The sequence below is a fragment of the Asterias amurensis genome, chromosome 13, assembly GCF_032118995.1.
Source record: "Asterias amurensis chromosome 13, ASM3211899v1".
Classification (NCBI taxonomy): Eukaryota; Metazoa; Echinodermata; class Asteroidea; order Forcipulatida; family Asteriidae; genus Asterias; species Asterias amurensis.
In genome coordinates, this window is record NC_092660.1 from 8,983,999 (window position 1) to 9,003,308 (window position 19,310).

Sequence of the window (19,310 nt, forward strand, 5' to 3'; positions counted from 1 at the left end):
ATGTTGTATCATTTCATGTTTCTTCAGGGGTTGCTCGAAGTCGGTTTGGTTTTCCTTTACCGAAACAAATTTACCCTCTACTCACTTGAGATTCCCTCCCCCTCACATATCATCCGTACTGTTCCCAATAGTCCTTTAGTTTGAGAACTCTTCTAAACCTCCTTTTAACATAATTTGTGACTGGTATCCTGCTTGTTTATAATATTTGCTGCTTAAGCAGTTTTTTGAAAATTGGGCCCTGTCCAGATTCAGAGAGTGCCAATTTCTTCTTCTTTTCCACTTTTTTTTGAGGCAATGCTGTTGTCTGCTTGTTAAAGCCCTGTGGTCTAAATGAATTGGTGCTATATAAAAGGCAAATTTACAAATGTATGTATGTATGTCTGACAATCCAAGTGCGAGTAAAACTTCTTCTTTGCGTTCTAGGGGTGAACAACTATTATCATGCTAAATAAGAATAGTTTTTTATTTTAAAATTTCTCACCATCATTTTTATTTATTTTTATGATTTAAAAATAGCCTGTGCACCGTTTGAACATGAAGGTTAGCCTTTATACTCAATACAACCAAACATCCAGCCTGTAATATGCTTTAATTTCTATTCCTGATCTTAGAACTACGTAACGATCGGTAGCAGCGTCCTCCAGGACTCCAACTTGCTTTCATGGCAGGACCTACCGGGATCAGAGAAGGCCAAGACTGCGACTAATCTACTGACTTCAATTGAAGAGATGGGTTTTGTGTTGGCCGACAATCTTGGGCCAGACGACACTCTAACCAGTGAAGAAGGCAATGTTGGTAAGTTAACCTATCTACACGTAATAATAATAATAATAATAATAAAACCATTCTTATATAGCGCATATCACCGTGAGGTCCCTATGCGCTGTAAAAGGAAATCAACAATTATTGTACAAAGTAAACAGATATGTTTTCAACCGGGTTTTGAATTGTTCTGATGTCTCAGCCTGTTTAACAACCTCTGGAAGACTGTTCCATAACTGAATTGCTGCATATTGGAAAGAGCGGGAACCGTACGACTTGGTTTTGATAACTGGGGGGGTCAGAAGGGATTTATTTGAAGATCGCAGATTCCTGGTTGTTTTGTACTCCTGAACTAAGCTTTGAAGATAAACAGGGGCAATACCATGGATACATTGATAAGTCAGAACCAAAACTTTAAAATCAATTCTAGCCCGTATTGGTAGCCAATGTAGATCCTTAAGAATGGGTGTGATGGATTCCCGAGTGCGAGTTCTGGTGACAAGTCTGGATGGTGGGAGTATAATCTGGAAGTTTGCTGTAGTGCCATGTGTAAATCTCTTTTGAGTAGTTTCCATCAGTATTCTCGCACCATCAAGCCTAGCCAAATTTCTAGTTAATCTCAAAGGCAGTACTTAAGCAGCATTCAACAGCAAAGTCCAACATTCTCCTGAAGATGATCCGAGAATACTAATCAAAATGTTGAGTTTTCAGAACCAACACTACTCAACATAGATATACACATGGTGCTACCGCAAACCTCACCTGGTTAACATCTAATTACATTGATGTGTGTCAAGCACTGGGTAAAAACAGGGTAAAAACAAAATATACTCTCGGGAACTTTTCAATGCCTGAAAGAAGTTACACAATCCCCTAATGTCTATCATTCTCTGCAAAGAAAACAGTTCAATTAATATAAACTGTTTTATCCACAGCAACATGTAATAAGAGCTTATGGTGACCTCATCTGTCCTCATTAGGCTAATTAATAGCTTACCTTAAAGGGAAGGTACACTATTGGTAATTGTCACAGACCAGTGTTCTCACTGGGTGTATCTCAACAAATGCATAAAATAACAAACCTGTGAAAATTCGAGCTCAATTGGTCATCGGAGTTGGGAAAAAATGATGACAGAAAAGACACCCTTGTTGAACGAATTTGTGTGCTTTCAGATAGGAATAAAAGACTTCTAGCTAGAAGTCTTTTATTATTTTAGTGAGAAATTACCCTTATTTCAAAATCTACATGTATGCTACATGTACTTCAGAGGGAGTCGTTTCCCACAATGTTGTATACTATCAACAGCTCTCCAATGCTTGTTACTAAGTCAGTTTTTAAGTCAATATTTGTTTGGAGTAATTACTAAAGGTGTACCTTCCCTTTAACGAGGGGAAATGTGATACTGTGTGAACTGAGAGGTGTTTTCCAGACTACTTGCACAACAGGGGTTTTAATTACTGCTTTGTCTTTCATACCTAATCCTGGGCTTCCAGGGACTAAGGCTTGCGTCAGCAGCCTGGAATTTGATCTCTGTATAATGGTTCTGAAACTAACCGGTGCATGGTGTTATGGCTCATGTCAGTTTCTTGAGTGTTCTTTAAGCGAGCAAAGTTACATCCTCCTGGCATATCTGACTGAACTTGATAAAAGCACAGGCATTGGTACTTTGATCTTTTCAGGGTATGGGACTTTGGCATTGGTAAAGGGCATCTGTATTCAGAGGGAAATGAAAATGTGTACAGGAACCGTTCAAGTGGGACCTTAGTCTTAAAGGGGTACCTTTGTGAGGGAAAGTGGTCGGGTGGTAAGACTGCATGACTTGCAATGGACCCTTCCCATGAAATATGCTAATTACATTCACGCATGCGTACAGACCCTGTTGGTTGGCAAACGCCATAGAGTTGTGCACTAAGCAGACGCGCAATCGCGTCTGCGTCACGCACCCATTAGCCGTGTACAAAACAGCGCGATGTTCCCTCATTTTGCCAACCAAAACGTTAGTGCGCACGCGCTACGTGCAATTTACATATTTCATGGGAAGGGTCTATTACAAGGTGGAGGGTTCGAATCTACCAAGCTAACTGCTGACTTCACAATGACTACAGTAGTTACTGATTCTTAACTTCTTGCTTTGTTCAATTCATAACCAAAGAATTCATAATCAATGTTTGTGTGCAAGAGATTGGCTGTGAAATGGGTTACTTGAATTTATTGTTTTTTTTCCAAATAGTAAACGGGAAACAGACTCCATCAATTAAAATAAAATGTACAGATTTTACAATTCTGATAGCTTTCTTTTTCAGTTAAAAAAAATGGCTTCCTATAAATGTTATTGAATATCTATTCCTTTTCTTTGTTCTTCCTTCCTACAGTTCTTGAAGTGATTGTTCAAGACACGTCAACGGGAGACTTTGAGGAAGTGATGTTTCCACGTCCCTCTCAACTGATATCCAATGACTGGCAGGACGTCACAGATTCTATATCCATACCCAAGGCCAGCCTGATAGAAAGAAGCAAAGACGGTAAATTATTGATGAAGGAGGAAGAAAACCCAAAGAAAAACACTTACATTTATTGGAAAGTAGATAATCTACAAAAATGTGTTTCTTCGTTTTAAATCAAAATCCCTTTTTTTCCCCCTCTTTTTTTTAAATTATTTTTATAAAGGAACCTACTATCTTAATCCTTTGGTGCACAAAGCGGTCGCTAGTGACCACCAAAAACACACCTAATTGGACTTTAATAAACGGTCAACATGGTCAAAACTTTAAAACTACAGCACCCATAATACACCATCCTCATTCGGTTGTTTAGAGCGATTGTTGAGCTTTTGTTTGGTGTGATGTGCAACAGGGAGCGCTTATGAAAAATTTTGACAAAAACACGAACATTTTTGTATATCTATATTTTATTTTTATTTTTTTTATTAATCGGTGCACCAAAAGGTTCAGAGCGAATACCAAACACATACCTTCCCTTTAATAAAAACTGACTTATCATCATTTCAGGTCAAGCCAAAGTTGTCTTCCTAGCCTACAAGAACTTGGGTAGCCTTCTGGACTCCAATGAATACAATGACGCTGACACCAGCGCCGACTACATCATTAATTCCAACGTCATATCAGCGACTATCGGTGATCCCCAAGAAGCCTCAAGTCTTCCTGAGCCTGCCGTCATCGTCTTCCAGCATGCCGCTGAGAATCTGACCAGCCCCATGTGCTCCTACTGGAAGTTTAAGGCTGAGTAAGAACCTTTGGCTTGCTTGCTTTCTTTGTACAAGATACCTGAACATTAATTGCTTCTCTGCACCCAGGTGTATTAGTCATTACCTTTGCAGGGCTTAAAGTGTTGCCTCTCATTAAGACAGGATTTTTGTTATTTAAGATACATGGGCCTAATTTCATAAAGCTGTTAAGCTGAATAAACCACCCGACAAATTTCTTTGCTAAGCAAAACTTTAGTAGGGGCACCAGTCACAACTAAATAATCTGAACGTAATTTTGAATGGTAACCTGTTTCTTGTAAGCAAAACTTGAAATTGGGCCCTGAACATTAGTTGCTTCTCTGCACCCAGGCGAATTATTCATGACCATTGAGGGACTTTAAATGTTGCCTGCATTATGACATGGATTTTAAAGCCATTGGACACTTTCGGTAAACAGTATTGTTCAAAGGCCCACACTTTGTATATCACAACTTATGTATGAAATAACAAACCTGTGAAAATTTAGGCTCAATTGGTCATCGGAGTCGGGAGAAAATAACAGGAAAACCCACCCTTGTGTCCGCATGTTTCGCCGTGTCATGACATGTGTTTTCTGTAAATCCGTTATTCTTGATATCGAGAATTGATAATTGTTTTAATGTTTTCTCAAAAAGTAAAGCATTTCATGGAATAATATTTCAAGAAAAGTCTTTCACCATTTCTTTCTGTAAACCCTGTAAGTTATTTGTAAATCTGTTAACTTTTTGGGTTTTTTTTTTTTGTTCCGAAAGTGTCCAATGGCTTTAAAGAGTGGTATGTTGCCACAAAAACCCTTCTTTTCTTTATTCCAACCACTTAATCATCACTTGCTTCTCTGCACCTAGGTATACAAATCCTAACACTTGGGGGTTCGCCTGATGATGGGGGAGGGGGATTCAGATTTTGTGTGAATTTGAAATATACATGTAACAGCTGCATGTTGTTCACTTTTGTGCTAAATTTGGAAATAAGTCACTCTTTTGGGCCTAAATGTACTTCTGAAGCTTGATTTCTGTCAAATCTGTTCAAGAATAATATGGAGGTCGCCAGCTGAGTGATTTATATTAATTATGAAAGGTGCCCCCAAACAAAATAAATAAAAAATCCATCTGCCCATCAGATTAACTTCCTAAGCAATCAGTTACATTGTAGATGTATGTTAACTCTGCTCTACCAAAGTATGTTAAATTTGCATCGGGGATAAAGAATATAAATTTTTGGTTTTTACCCAAACACCGATGTGTGTTAGCACTGTATACTCAGTACTTTCCCGAGTCCTGTGAAAAAAATATCACAGGCATGTTACTCGGGTGGGATTCGAACCCACGACCCTTGCAAGATTTCGTAGGCTATATGTACCTATAACCTTTTTTCCTTGAAATCAGGAATCAGTACTAATAAATCTTTCCGTTCAGCTTACCTTGGAATTAGCGCGATGATATATTTATGGGCCGCTGACTTAACTTGACTTTGCCCACATTTCCTTTGAAGAGCTGTAAGGCTTACTTTGTCTTTCGTTTTAGTCATTTTATGGCTGGAAGTTAAATAGTGAGATAAGACGAGGCCTTGGACTGTAGAAATAAGCATCGGAATAACTTAGCATATGTCTGAGGTGCTTATAAACCAAGGATCATGACATGGCTGGCTTGTGCATAAAACGCTCTCTTGTCGCAACGGTAACAAACTCGCGCATGCGCAAAGTTGCAAAACAAAGTGACTGCACATTGAATGGGGCTGTAACGTACCTGACTATAGCCCTGGTTCCATTCCTGGTAAAGGCCTTGATATAGTTGTGTTTTGGTTTCCCTCTATGCCATGAGGGTATTTCTCCGGGCCCTCCGGTTTTCTTTTCTCCGGAAAAATCAAACACTTTTGATCTCTGGCTGTGCTCGGTCGTCACGTATGGGTTTTTGTGGTTGGCTGCAAAAGGCAATACTTATTCTAGTCATTGTGAAATCAGCGGTTAGCTTGGTAGGATGCAAGTCTTGCAATATAAATCACTGGATCACTGACAGTGAACTTTTATTTTGAGCATGAATGCGAAGTGCTAGTCGCTGGCAAGCAGAGTCGCGCACAACTTTGGCCATGTTGCTTTGTCTTGCATTTAACGAGCAGATTCTTTGATTCATGTTTTTTTTTTTCCTTTTTTTTAGTGCTCCAGGGGAATGGTCGAACACCGGCTGCACATTGGTATCAACCAACTCAACCCACACTGTGTGCTCCTGCACCCATCTAACTAACTTTGCCATCCTCATGAACACAAAGGGTGTCTATGTAAGTCAACCATTTAATTTTTCTTTAACTTTTAATTTCTTTGTGACAATCAGAAGTGAAGTATTGTTTACGTTATTTATTTATTTTTTTTCTAAGAAGTTTTACAAAGGAGTGATTTGGGAATATGAATTCCTTGCAGAGAGAAGAAACTTTCACTTTCTAGAACCGAACACTGAATTGAAATGACTCCTGAAAGATACCAACTCTTTGTCAGATATTCAGCCGACTAAATGATTTTGAGAATAAAATCTTTTAATACCCAAATCTTAATTATGAAAGTAAGGATGCATTTATTAACAGACACAGGCCCTTTAATAGTTCAGTCTCAATTTACAATTACATGTAAGTTCCTGCTGGAATCGGTCAAATCTGATAAACAATAATATTGTGTACGACAGTAGACGTAGACGTCGACACCAAAATAACAGTTTGAAAAGTGTTTATTTATTCACAAGTGGTTTATTCTTTAAAAACAGATTTACAATGTCGACCAAGGGTTGAATTACAGCAGAATATACAAAGAATTGAAATTTTGGAAAGATGATCAAATTACACAGTTACAAAATCAAAACATCAAAATCTGTTTAGGAGGGAATGGATTTTTTTTCTTCTAATGTTTAAACAATAGTTTGCAAGCCTAAATAAACAAAAAATTGCAAAAGATCTTTACAATAGAAGTTGTTGACTCTGATTTACATTCATGTGTTCGTCCCTCTACACCCCAAATCTTTCCTTCCATCTCATCGTTATCTGAATCTAACCTGCAGATCCCTCGAGCTCATCACTTTGTTCTCTCCGTCATCACCTACGCTGGCTTCATCATCTCATGCGTTTGTCTACTCATAGCCTTCTTGACGTTCTTCTATTTCAAGTAAGTCTTGGCTTCAACCGCTCTTCTCTTTGGGATTTGCACTTCCCAGTTAGGGGTCTTAGAGTTTTGGACCTGTGCCTAATTTCATAGAGCTGCTTAAAGGGTTAAGATACCTTTGTTTTATCAAGTTTTTTCCAAGTAAGTCTCGGCTTTGACCGCTCATCTCTTTGGGATTTGCACTCCTCCGTTGGGAGTCTGAGAGTTGGACCTGGGTTTCATGGACCTGTGCCCAATTTCATAGAGTTATTAAAAGGGGTTTGATACCTTACGTAGATCAAGTTTTGGGCCCTCATACATGTAGCCTTCTTAATGTTTTTCTTTTTCAAGTAAGTCTTAGCTTTGCCCATTCAGCTCTCTGGGATTTGCACTCCCCCGCTAGAGCTGCTTAAAGCCATTGGACCCTTTCGGTACAGAAAAAAAAAAAAAGTTCACAAATTTACAAATAACTTACAGGGTTTACAGAAAGTAGTGGGGAAATACTTCTCTTGAAATATTATTCAATGAAATGCTTTACTTTTTGAGAAAACAGTCAAACAATATCAATTCTCGTTAACGAGAATTACGGATTTATTTTAAACACATGTAATGGGGACACGGCGAAACGCGCGGATACAAGGGTGGGTTTTCCCGTTATTTTCTCCCGACTCTGATGACCTATTAAGCCCAAATTTTCACAGGTTTGTTATTTGATATACATTACATGTAGAAGTTGTGATACACAACTTGGACACAAGTGTGGGCCTTGGACAATACTGTTTACCGAAAGGGTCCAATGGCTTTAAAGGGTTTTGATACCTTTTGTAGATCAAGTTTTGAGCCATGACATGAATCCCTACTCACTGTGTATAAAGAGATGTATGTAATATAATTTACCTGTAGAAGTTTCATTAGTCGTCAAGTTTTTGAGAAAAAAGTGCAAATCACAGAGCAATGTTTTGGCTGATTAGCTTGTGTTTAAAAATTGGCAAATAACCATTCATATAAAAAATAGTAGTCAATTCCTAGTTCTGGCTGGTTAAAATATTTTGGAGGGCCTCTAAAAAAAGATCTATGAAGATAACTTTTCAGTAACAAATTGAACTGTACTTCAAGCCAGTGTGTTTCACAAGAATGGGTCCGAAGGAAAAAAAAAAGTGTAATGGCGCCAGCCTCTTTTAATCAGGACCAAGCCAATGTTTGATTTCCTGAAGTTGTAGTTGCAAGACATGAATGTCTGGGTTTTGAGAGGTTTGGTTAAAGTAGTAACACTAATCACCCAGCTCTCAACACCACTATCGGCCTGTGTCTGGTTGCATGAAGCCTGAAGCGCAGGAAACTACGCTGGATGCTTACTCCCATTAAGTACCTTTTATTCATGTTGGACTATCTCACTACACCAATTCGTTGCCTCCACCACCTCCAAGCACAGTCTGTGTTTTGCAACTAGTACCAGACTCGCCTTAAAGCGGAAATACATCAGTAGTTCCTGCAAGAGTAAATTCTTTTCTTCACCAACCGCACTTTACCAGGCATCTTAAGGCCAAGTCACACAGGCCCGATAACGAGAACGATAACGATAAAAATGCACGCCCTCGATTGGTTGAAATGCTCCACGCAGAATTCGCCAACGCTCATTCAACCAATCGAGTGCGTGCATTTGTATCGTTTTCGTTTTCGTACTCCTTATCGGGGCCTGTGTGACTTGGCCTTAAGCATGATCTCAGATTGTTTTGCCCTCACTGACAAAAATCAGAACATTTTTGATTAAATAGCTTGAAAAACACTTTAAACCCTGCATCATTTGAACAGTTAGGTCAGCTCTTGTTCTCAAAAATATTGTCCAACTTTTTTTCCAAAGACCAAACATCATGCCTGCTTTACACTGTGATGTCAAGTGGGAACTGTCTATTTATTATAGGATTTGAGGCATTGCATGGTGAGGTATCAATGTATATTTGGTTTGCGGTAACAGCATGTGTGTATCTACTTGCCAGGTAGAGTTTGTTCATAGAGAACTGTCTTGCTTTATTCTACTGCCGCGGAGTAGATATCTATTTATTAACACTATGGAGTCTTGCTACATGTCCTGTGTGTAGACATGATTGTTTAAAGGAACACGTTGCCTTGGATCGGACGAGTTGTTCAAAACAAAAGCGTTTGTAACCGTTTTTTATGAAATGCATATGGTTGGAAAGATGTTTTAAAAGTAGAATACAATGATCCACACAAGTTTGCCTCGAAATTGCGTGGTTTTCCTTCTACCATGTCTACTGTGCGAACTAACATGGTCAGCCATTTATGGGAGTCAAAATTTTGACCCCCATAAATGGCCGACGTGTTAGTCGACAAGGTAAAAGGAAAACCACGCAATTTCGAGGCATGTTTGTGTTGATCATTGTATTCTACTTTTACAACATCTTTCTACCCATATGCATTTTATAAAAAACGGTTACAAACGCTTTTCAAAGACCAACTCGACCGATCCAAGGCAACGTGTTCCTTTAAAGTTCAAGGTATTGATATGACAGTACAATAGGCAAGGTGATTAAGGACTTGATACAGACCATACAGGTTCTCTTGGCTGTCACCCAGCTATGGGATGACGTCTTAACACTTGCCTTCCTGTGTGTAGACATCATGACTCTACACATGTAGGTCCGCAACCTGAGACCTGACCTCTGGCAAATAAATGCCAAGGAACTAGAATAGCTGGAGAGTAAATCCAAACATCTCATTGAAAGATTTTTGTTTTCGCTACTCCCATGAATTTGTTAATAGAGAGAGTCAGCGATTTTTCTCATAAAAAGCAATCTTTGAATTGACATGATAAGTATATTTATTATGAAAATATGTACTTATTTAACCATGCTGAATGTAAGGAATACCTGGGCCCATTTTGAAAAAGTCTGTAAGCACAAATAATTGCTTAGCACAGACAAATTATTACCTAGCAGTACTGGTGCCCAACCCATTTTCTGCTTAACAGCTTTATGAAATTGGACCCTGACTGTACATGTATGTCAGTAACAGGTTCTTGACTGGCACTCCCAAACCAAGATATTGACAACATTGGGAGACTGCCAAGATTGGGGTAAAAAAAGAGGTCACGGGTTCAAGTCCCACTCCAGTCAATTTGTTTTTATTCATCCCAAAGTTATTTGAGTTGCATGTCAATAATTTATATTGTACCTTTTTGATTGAACTTTGGATACAAGGCCCTTAAGAAAAGCATTTTCTGGCTGCCTTTTAAAAACAAAATAGAACAGCAAATACATAAATAACATTAGTGTGACTCTAATTCTGAGATTGTTTTTTTGTCGTTTTTTTTAGGAACCTGCAGAATGATCGTAATACCATCCATAAGAATCTGTGTCTGTGTCTCCTCATTGCTGAGATTGTATTCATGGCTGGAATCGACCAATCCTCACGCACGGTAAGTTTTATGAAAACAAAATTGCCTAAAAACTCAGGTCAGAATGTCTATAGCACTGTTTATTGGTAAGAAAATTTTTGTGCGAACTATAACAGACAGTTTTGGTGATGCGTTATAGCATATTTCACTGGTGAGCAATAAAAGTAGGCAGCCAGCTTGCGAGTTCACCTTGGATTTGCATCGTTACGTCATGCATTTTCATACAGTAGGCACCGGTTAGTTTTCCTTATCAAGTGCTTACATTTAGCAGTGATATGAAATGGAAATGGTAAACCCATCTCTAAAATAAGTGTCCGTGAGCAAGATGCTTTGCTATCATTGCTGTTCTTCAACAAGGGGTTTAGATTGGTACCTGCGAGGTTAGAGGTTGATATTGTGTATGAAAAGCCAGGATGTGGCCTCCCCATGGAGCTGAAAAAGATTAGAAGGAATGTTATTGGCCCTATGACCATGGCACTAATGTAAAGCGCATTGAGATGGTTATTGTGAAATCCGCTTTATCAGAACTTGTTATTGTAGTTGATGTGTTTTTGTTGCTCCTTCATGCAGGCAATGTGCACAGTAGTGGCTCTGTTTCTACACTATTTCTTCTTAGCAGCCTTTGCCTGGATGTGTCTTGAAGGTATCCAACTCTACGTCATGCTGGTTGAAGTCTTTGAAGCAGAGAGCTCCAGACGCAAATACTACTACCCATTCGGCTATGGTGAGTATTCCTGCAGCCGATTTCATGATTCGCTAGGATTAATCCTATCTCGAGTCATGACGAGTAACTCATCCTAAGTTATGATGGGTTCAAGGTCTATGGATACTGAACTTAACTTGTCCCAAGTCCTAATACTAATCCTAAGTTGGGAAGGACGGCAGGGGGCACCAAGGCATTTTCTCCTTGGTAAAGGGCACCTATGAAGAAATTGTAAATTTCAATTGGAGCATTTCAAGGGCACCAAGGCAATGACCAGGGGGGGGGGGCATGGAGGCAATTGCCTTTGTTGCCTCTGTGAAGCATCAGGTCTGAGTTTTCCATTTCTTGGGTCAACTTTCATGAGAGAAAAAAAAATATAAAAAATTGTGCCATGGAAGTACATTGATAATAAAAAACATATAAATAACCTCTGAGAACCAGACAACACAACTTTAAAAGCTCATTGAAGTGAAGCACACTAAAAAAAATTGACCATGATCCAAATTACATGTAGGTCTACACCACTCATACATCACTCATCCATTACCCGTAATATTACATTATTACACATATTTGCATATTTCCCTAGGCCCTCTGGCGCCCCCAAAATGCCCTGTGGCATTCCCGTCACATGACCTTCCTCTTTTCTCTTGGCCACTTAACAGGTGCTTGCTTAGTTTTGGGTAAAGAAGTTTTGTAAAAATATAAAGGTATATTTTTATGAAACACTCAAGAAGTCAGACTACCCATCACTGTTACATATGATTACAAATCAATTTAATGAGCGGCATTTTCGGTCAGCATTTTCAATGGATAATAATTTTCCTGACCTACCTCGACCCCCTTTCCTGTGCAGGTCTCCCGCTGCTGGTTGTTGGCATAGCAGCAGCCATTGATATCTCAAGCTATGGAACTGATGAATAGTAAGTACTTGAAAGCAAATCATACCTTTGGTTTTTGCAACGTTTGGCTGTTTAATTCCTATAGGCAGATAAATGTTGTTGTATAGACCTTTCTTTTGCAACGTAACAGCCCAAGTTTTTGATAACCCAGATGGAAAACCCTGATTGGAAAATTTGCCATAAGTGCAAATCAAGAAAAGATCACTATTTTTGTAACAATTTAACAAAGTTTGTTGATTTTGTTTAAGACAAAAAAACTAATTATTAGAGGTATTTTATTTAATTTAAAGTTTGCAGAAATGTTGAATTTTGTTGAAACATCTGTTTTTACAATTTAGTGTTTACTAACATTTGGCCGACCATGCCAACCGAGGCGGTTTGTTTATCAACAAAAGAAAGTTCTATACAAAAAAATTAACCTCAAAAGGAGGTCGAGTTTTTGAGATATCACTGAAAATCCAGAGTAAATAATGTCCACGCTGGAAGAATAATCCCTGACAGAAACACATGATCTGAGATGCGTGACTGCTGTAGGGTTTCTCAGATTAAAAGTTTGGGCCGGCAAAAACTGATGTATTTGTTCTACATAAACCCCACTACTTCTCAAAATGCTTTACACTATCGTATACCTTCCCTTAAACTCATTAAAGGCAGTGGACATTATTGGTAATTACTCAAAATAATTATTAGCACAAAATCTTACTTGGTAAGGAGTACTGGGGAGCTGTTGATAGTAGAAAACATTGTGAGAAACAGCTCCCTCTGAAGTGACGTAGTTTTCGAGAAAGAAGTAATGTTCATCGAATTTGATTTTGAGACCTCAGATTTAGAATTTGAGGTCTCGAAATCAAGCATCTGAAAGCGCACAACTTCGTGTGACAAGGGCGTTTTTTCTTTCATTATTTTCTCCCAACTTTGATGACCAATTGAGCTCAAATTTTCACAGGTTTGTTATTGTATGCATATGTTGAGATACAGCAAGTGAGAAGCCTGGTCTTTGCCAATAACCAATAGTGTCCAGTGTTTTTAAGGGGCAATCCAATATTTATGATCAACTTAAATGGATGTGAAAACTCTCTTTACCACCCACCACCCTCTCTGCCCATCACCCCCAACCCCCTTGAACCCGGAAAATGATTTAATTTATCTGCCCAAGCTGAACTCTTGACTCAAAACTGGGTCAAGAACACGGTGGGATGTAAATTAATTTTGAATGCTGATCGTTTTACGTGTAGTCGAGATTGTTGTTTTTTTCTTTCTTATTTCTAATTAATCATTAGGCCCATGACTCACAATTTCTGGTCACTAATTGAAGAACAATCGTTTGTTTTTTGTTTTTTCTCGGCTAACATTTAATTGTGATCGATGATGAAATGTAAAGACCACCACAGAATGATTTTTTGTTTCCTTCCTTTTTTTTCGTTTTAATTGCATAACAAATTGAACTACAAGGCAAACTGATTGTGTAAATTTAAAAAAAATAAAAATGTTCCTTAATTTCTGTTCTGCGAAAATGAGCAGGATACCAGTAACATATGCTATCTAGGATTGTATTTTGGCTGGAGACCTTATTCTGTTAAGCATAATTTTGTTGTGCTAAGTAGATTTTTTGTGCTTACCGATAAGCAGTTCTATCAAATTGGTCCAAGGCTTGCGTCACATGCTTCTTTGCCAGCACCAACAGAACTTTTATTTCCACCATGCTAAGTTTCAAAGCAATGGTCTTATCTTTGCAGCTGCTGGCTTGCTGTGGAAAACAACTTCATATGGGCCTTTGTAGCTCCTGTGGTCGTGATAATCATTGTAAGTAGCAAAACTTTAAGAAAATATTTATCCGTTCCCTCCCCTAAAGATTAAAAATACGTAATTGTAATTTCGTTTGAAATATTAAAAGATAAAGTAGCCCTACACGATTGGTATTCATAAGAAGAAAAAAATTGTTCCAGAGCCAATTGTGGCTCACTGATGTGATTTCTCAAGATTTCTCCTGATTTCTGGGTTTTCTTAAAATCTTCTTGAGCTTTTGCATTTTCCTGAAAGAAGTGAAGCAGTCATCGAAGGGAGAATGAAAGTAGATCAGTATTTCTTGAAAGCTTTGATCATCGACCAAAATGCTTTAAATGCAAAACAAGTTATAAATGAATAACGTTTACTTTTTTTATTGTTGATGTGATTTTTGTGCCCGATGTTTCTGTTGCTAGGTGAACACCATGTTCCTGTCCATGGCGATACTCATCATGTGTCGCCATAGCACCATGCAAACAAACCAGAAAGAGAAGACCAACAAGGAGAAGATAACGTAAGTACATCCATCATAGTCTCATCCAACAATGGTTGGTTACCATGGCAACTTATGTAAACAGATATTTACAGGTTGTGATACAGAATTGGAAAAAGGTACTACCATCATGAAGGTACAATGTACTACCATTTTTTTAAATCATCTAGATTCAAGTATTCATTCTGTATTTTAATGTGCAAATCGAGAAAGTGATTTTCATGCTGGGCGTGACGGATAAAGAATTGAATTGAACTGAATTTAATTCAATTCAAAGAAGGTTTTAATTGCGAGGTTCTTCAGCCTGATTTTAAAAATATAACATTTACAGCGAAAGTCCTGTTGACTGATTCCACAAATGTGGTGTGTACCCCCCCCCCATCACCCGCAGACATACTGTATCACTAGCAATCTGCTTCTGATTGTTATCAAATAATCCCCTCCAGTAGGCCCACTTCATTCAAATCCAGGTCAGTACATCAGATATCCAGCCAATAACTTATAAAAAGAACAAGTAAGAATACTAGTCTAGTGAACATACAGGGTAGTTATACCTATAAGTCCCTCTTATACCCCCTCTCGTTATTTCTCTGCCCCAGGGCAACTCATATAAGATTTGTCCCTCAAATGTTGTTTTTGTCTGACTTTCACGTCTGGACCCCCCCTCGTCAGCTAACCTGTGGCGTTTCCTTTAATTTCCTCTTTGACTTCCGCTGGCAGCGAGCCTAACTATGGAAGTAGTCAGCAGATTGTGTAAGACTTTTTTATCCTTTTTTTTTTCTTTTTCTGTGTCTATGTTGGGTTAAAGTCCTGTCTCACGGTTAAGACGGGGGAAAATGTAGACAAGGTTGATAAATGAAAGAGAGAACTTTTTTATTGAGTTTGACTTCAGCTAATGAATTGATTTATCTGCTTTTCTTGGTTTAAAGGGACCTGTATACGTTTGGTAATCACTCTGAAAATTAACTCCAGTAATTAACTTACTTCGCAAGAAGTACATCAGCTTTGGATAGTAGAATGCATTTTGAGAAAGCTTTTCACTTCCAAGTACTGTGGTTATGAAAAAAGATATCCGCTTTTATCCCCGAATATTTGAATCTGAGAGAATTGTACTACTCAGATAGTGAATTCCATTTGCAGATTATTCTTCCTGCTTGATCATAACTGCTCCAGGTTTTAGGTTATACATGTACCACTAAACAATACCACTTTTCAATGAAATTTTCACAGGTTATGCTTATGGTATATATCTACAACTATACAGGATTGAAACAAACAGTAGGTTCCAATTACCAAGTAGTGCAGTTATTACGATCCTATAAGCTAAAGTAGTAGTCCCAGGCTATTTTTTATACCATCCGCTCGGGTAATAGTTAATAAGCAGGACAGTTCTTTTCAGAACTGAGAAGTCTCTCGAACACTCGAACAATCTACTCCGCGATAGTAGAATAAGAAAGAAAGTTCTCTAAGAACAAACTCTACCTGGCAAGTAGATACACACATGGTGATGCCGCAAACCAAATATATAATGACCAAATTACCAAACGTATCCAATCCCTTTAAGGAAGCACTAGGTAGCAACTTGCAGTCACGTTAATTTTGAGTTAGATTTGAATAATGTCTGGTAAAATATTGTACAATGGCTTGCTTAGTCACAAGTTACCGCTTAAATTTGAGTCCACTGTTCTAGACATTTTTTCAAATCTAAACTCACAATTGAGTTATTCATATTGTTCATCCAATGGAGGAATTTTTCTTTTGTGGTTGTGGTGTTTTTGTTGGTTGTATGGTGGAATAGAGATCTGTAAATGTACATTTTTTTTTGTATTTTTTGACTAGGATTTATTTGTTGCAAGTCTGTCAACAATTTCTCCTGCACATAGCTATTGAGTGCACTGCTTTTTGTGATGTTTTATTTTGATTTGCGTAAAGCTGTAATGGTATTAGTGTTGTAATGGTTTGGCTTCTTTTTGGGGGGATCACCTCTGCTAGAGGCAGTTTGAATCCTATATTTTAGCAGTGGGTACCATAGATGTTAAATTTGCATCGGGATTAGGAAAAGAATATTGGTTTTACCCTTGCACCGATGTACAAAGTACCAAATGTTACATTTAGCACTGTATACTCAGTATTTTCCAAATTCTGTCAAAGTCTAGTTCAGTTATAGGAACACGTTGCCTTGGATCGGTCAAGTTGGTCTTTGAAAAGCGTTTGTTACGGTTTGCTATAAAATGCATATGGGTAGAAAGATGATTTAAAAGTAGAATACAATGATCCACACAAATTTGCCTCGAAATTGCGTGGTTTCATTTTACTTTGCGAACTAACACGGTCGGCCATTTATGGTCGATCGTGTTAGTCGACGAGGTAAAAGGAAAACCACGCAATTTCAAGTGATACTTGTGTGGATCGTTATATTCTACTTTTAAAATATCTTTTTAATCATATACATTTTATAACAAACGGTTACAAACGCTTTTCAAAGACCAACTCGTCCGATCCAAGGAAATGTATTCCTTTAATACAATGGCACAATCAGCCTTTAAACTAAGGGTTGAGCTGAAAGCCAGCTACAGTTTCCTAAATTGTTGTTCAAGTAAGGACTTGTGTTTTCTTTAAAGTTCCACCATGTGTTTTTAGTGTCTGCTGACCTTTTCTCACCAGTGATTTTTGAAATGTTTGCCAACTGATAAAAAAAAATCTGAGAAAATGGCAAAAGTCGGACAAAGTTCACTGTAACAGGTGATCAACAGTGTTTTGTGTGTACTCCAGGGGTAGCAGAAACTGCTGAAGGGTCCCCATGGGAAAAGGATATGTGTGTTTGTGATAGCGGCAGTGTACACATAACGGGTAGACTTTCCATTATTGGTCAAAGCGCTAAATGCCTTGTCAGTATGTTGGGCTTTTATTGAAAATTAACCTGTAAACAAGGGCGTTGCTGTTTCTTAATCAGGCATTCACCGGGGGTTGCACCCCTTCCTCTTTTTATCAGATTTTAAGAGATTATTGTTTTTACTTCAGGCATAATTTTATTGTGCTGCATGCTCAATCGAGAGTATTCTTTGTTCTTAGTTGCTAAGCAAATACCAACTAAAAACAATTTGTAGGACAGACACCAAACCGGCTCTTTTCAAAGCCAACACCCCCACAAAAGAGATTTACACATGGTTGTACCCGCAAGTTTACTATTTGTTTATAGTTTCTTCCACAATTTATCCACAATATGCAAAGCATCAAACAATACTTAATAATATGCAATTCACTTTTCGTAAAGCCTCTGAACACAAATAAAACTTACTTAGCAAGAAATCGATTATCAGCCAAAAATCCATTAAGTTTACATTGTTGTGACTTCTGCTCATCAATGTTTAAAACAGATCAGCAAACGACATACACAAAAGATAATGAAGTACATGACATATTAGATCAGTTGATTTTATGCTAAGCATGGTTGTTCTTTTCTTAGGCAAACTTCTCTGCTTAGCCAGCTCTCTCATTCAGCCTGTTGCCTGTGGACAATATGCACTTGTTCAACATGCAGCTTTGATTATCACTGCACGTGGTTGTTGATTGAATTGGATTTTAAGCTACCTTATCCATCTTTTAATGCTAGTTAATTAAATCTTGCGTCGGTAAGAATCTGCAATAAAGCGTCTTTGGCCCTTTGCCCAATTTCACAAAAGCTTGGTTAGTATGCTTCAGAAAATTCTGTGTAGTCAACTGCTTCTTCAAATTGATCCCTTGTCAATAAACTTGAACTTGGGAACCATCCAGAAATACCACTGATATGACATGGCATATTGCCTGGTAACCTTTTTTTAAAGTAGTCTTCAGGGTGAATCCTTTGCTTTTCTTAAAGGAAGGTTTGTAACCCAGATTTTAAACAGTGAGGCATTGTCATTAAATGTGAGCGATCAAAGCTGGTTTTGTTGCATGGAACGACATTCACCCACTCCATAGGAAAACCATCACTTTTTTCATACCTGAAACAGAAATTTAAAGACACTGGACACTCTTGGTAATTGTCAAAGACCAGTCTTCTCACTTGGTGTATCTCAACATATGCATATAATGACAAACATGTGAAAGTTTGAGCTCAATCGGTCATCGAAGTTGTAAAATAATAATGAAAGAAAAAACACACTTGTCACACGAAGTTGTGTGCTTTCAGATGCTTGATTTCGAGACCTCAAGTTCTAAATCTGAGGTCTTGAAATCAAATCCGTGGAAAATTACTTCTTTCTCGAAAACCTCCACTTCAGAGGGAGCCGTTTCTCACAATGTTTTATACTACCAACCTCTCCCCATTACTCGTTACCAAGTAAGTTTTTATGACAATAATTATTTTGAGTAATTACCAATAGTATCCACTGCTTTAAAATGGTTAGGTTGAAAATTTGTATTTAGTAGCCTGTTGGGAATTTATTTAACAAGTGGTTTTCATTAGATACTGCGGTTTGTTTTTAACAGTGTGTAGCGCACATCGCTCGGCGCTCATTGTGCAGCAGGCTTGTGTAAATGGTGCAGTAGACTAGGAGTGAGCCATTTCTATGACGGAGAACGATGTAAACAAAGTTGCTCCAAGCTACATTCTATTTTTAAGTTCATTATGGACGAGGCTATAAACCAATGATCACTGGGAGATTTAAAGGATTACTATTGACCGGGGGCAGTTAATCCAGAAGAAATCCTGGGTATTTTGATCGACCTTAATGGATGGAAAAAAATTAAATACCCCCCTCTCAGCACCCGGATGGGTTTCAAATTTATATTTCATTTGGAAGGGGGGGGGGGTGAGGATCTTTCACCTAATTTCCTTAGGGGGAGTGGTAAGATAGAAGTTTGTGGTCAAAAGTTATCGCAAGGGGATTTAAGGATAAGTCA

General features: G+C 38.1%; 1 protein-coding gene across 9 annotated transcripts in view; it reads left to right on the forward strand.

Annotated features, from left to right (window-relative positions):
• Positions 1-19,310, forward strand: part of LOC139945937 (adhesion G protein-coupled receptor L2-like) — a 95,233-nt gene that overhangs the window by 60,797 nt on the left and 15,126 nt on the right. For 7 of the 9 annotated variants that reach the window (XM_071943468.1, XM_071943471.1, XM_071943470.1 and 4 more), the window contains 11 exons: positions 612-795; positions 3,136-3,285; positions 3,772-4,006; positions 6,161-6,281; positions 7,049-7,152; positions 10,462-10,564; positions 11,114-11,267; positions 12,103-12,169; positions 13,885-13,951; positions 14,350-14,447; positions 15,147-15,179. In XM_071943468.1, the coding sequence (XP_071799569.1) occupies positions 612-795; positions 3,136-3,285; positions 3,772-4,006; positions 6,161-6,281; positions 7,049-7,152; positions 10,462-10,564; positions 11,114-11,267; positions 12,103-12,169; positions 13,885-13,951; positions 14,350-14,447; positions 15,147-15,179 (1,316 nt within the window). The remainder of the gene's footprint in view (positions 1-611; positions 796-3,135; positions 3,286-3,771; positions 4,007-6,160; positions 6,282-7,048; positions 7,153-10,461; positions 10,565-11,113; positions 11,268-12,102; positions 12,170-13,884; positions 13,952-14,349; positions 14,448-15,146; positions 15,180-19,310) is intronic. The other 2 variants (XM_071943469.1, XM_071943472.1) reach the window with 1 other exon arrangement.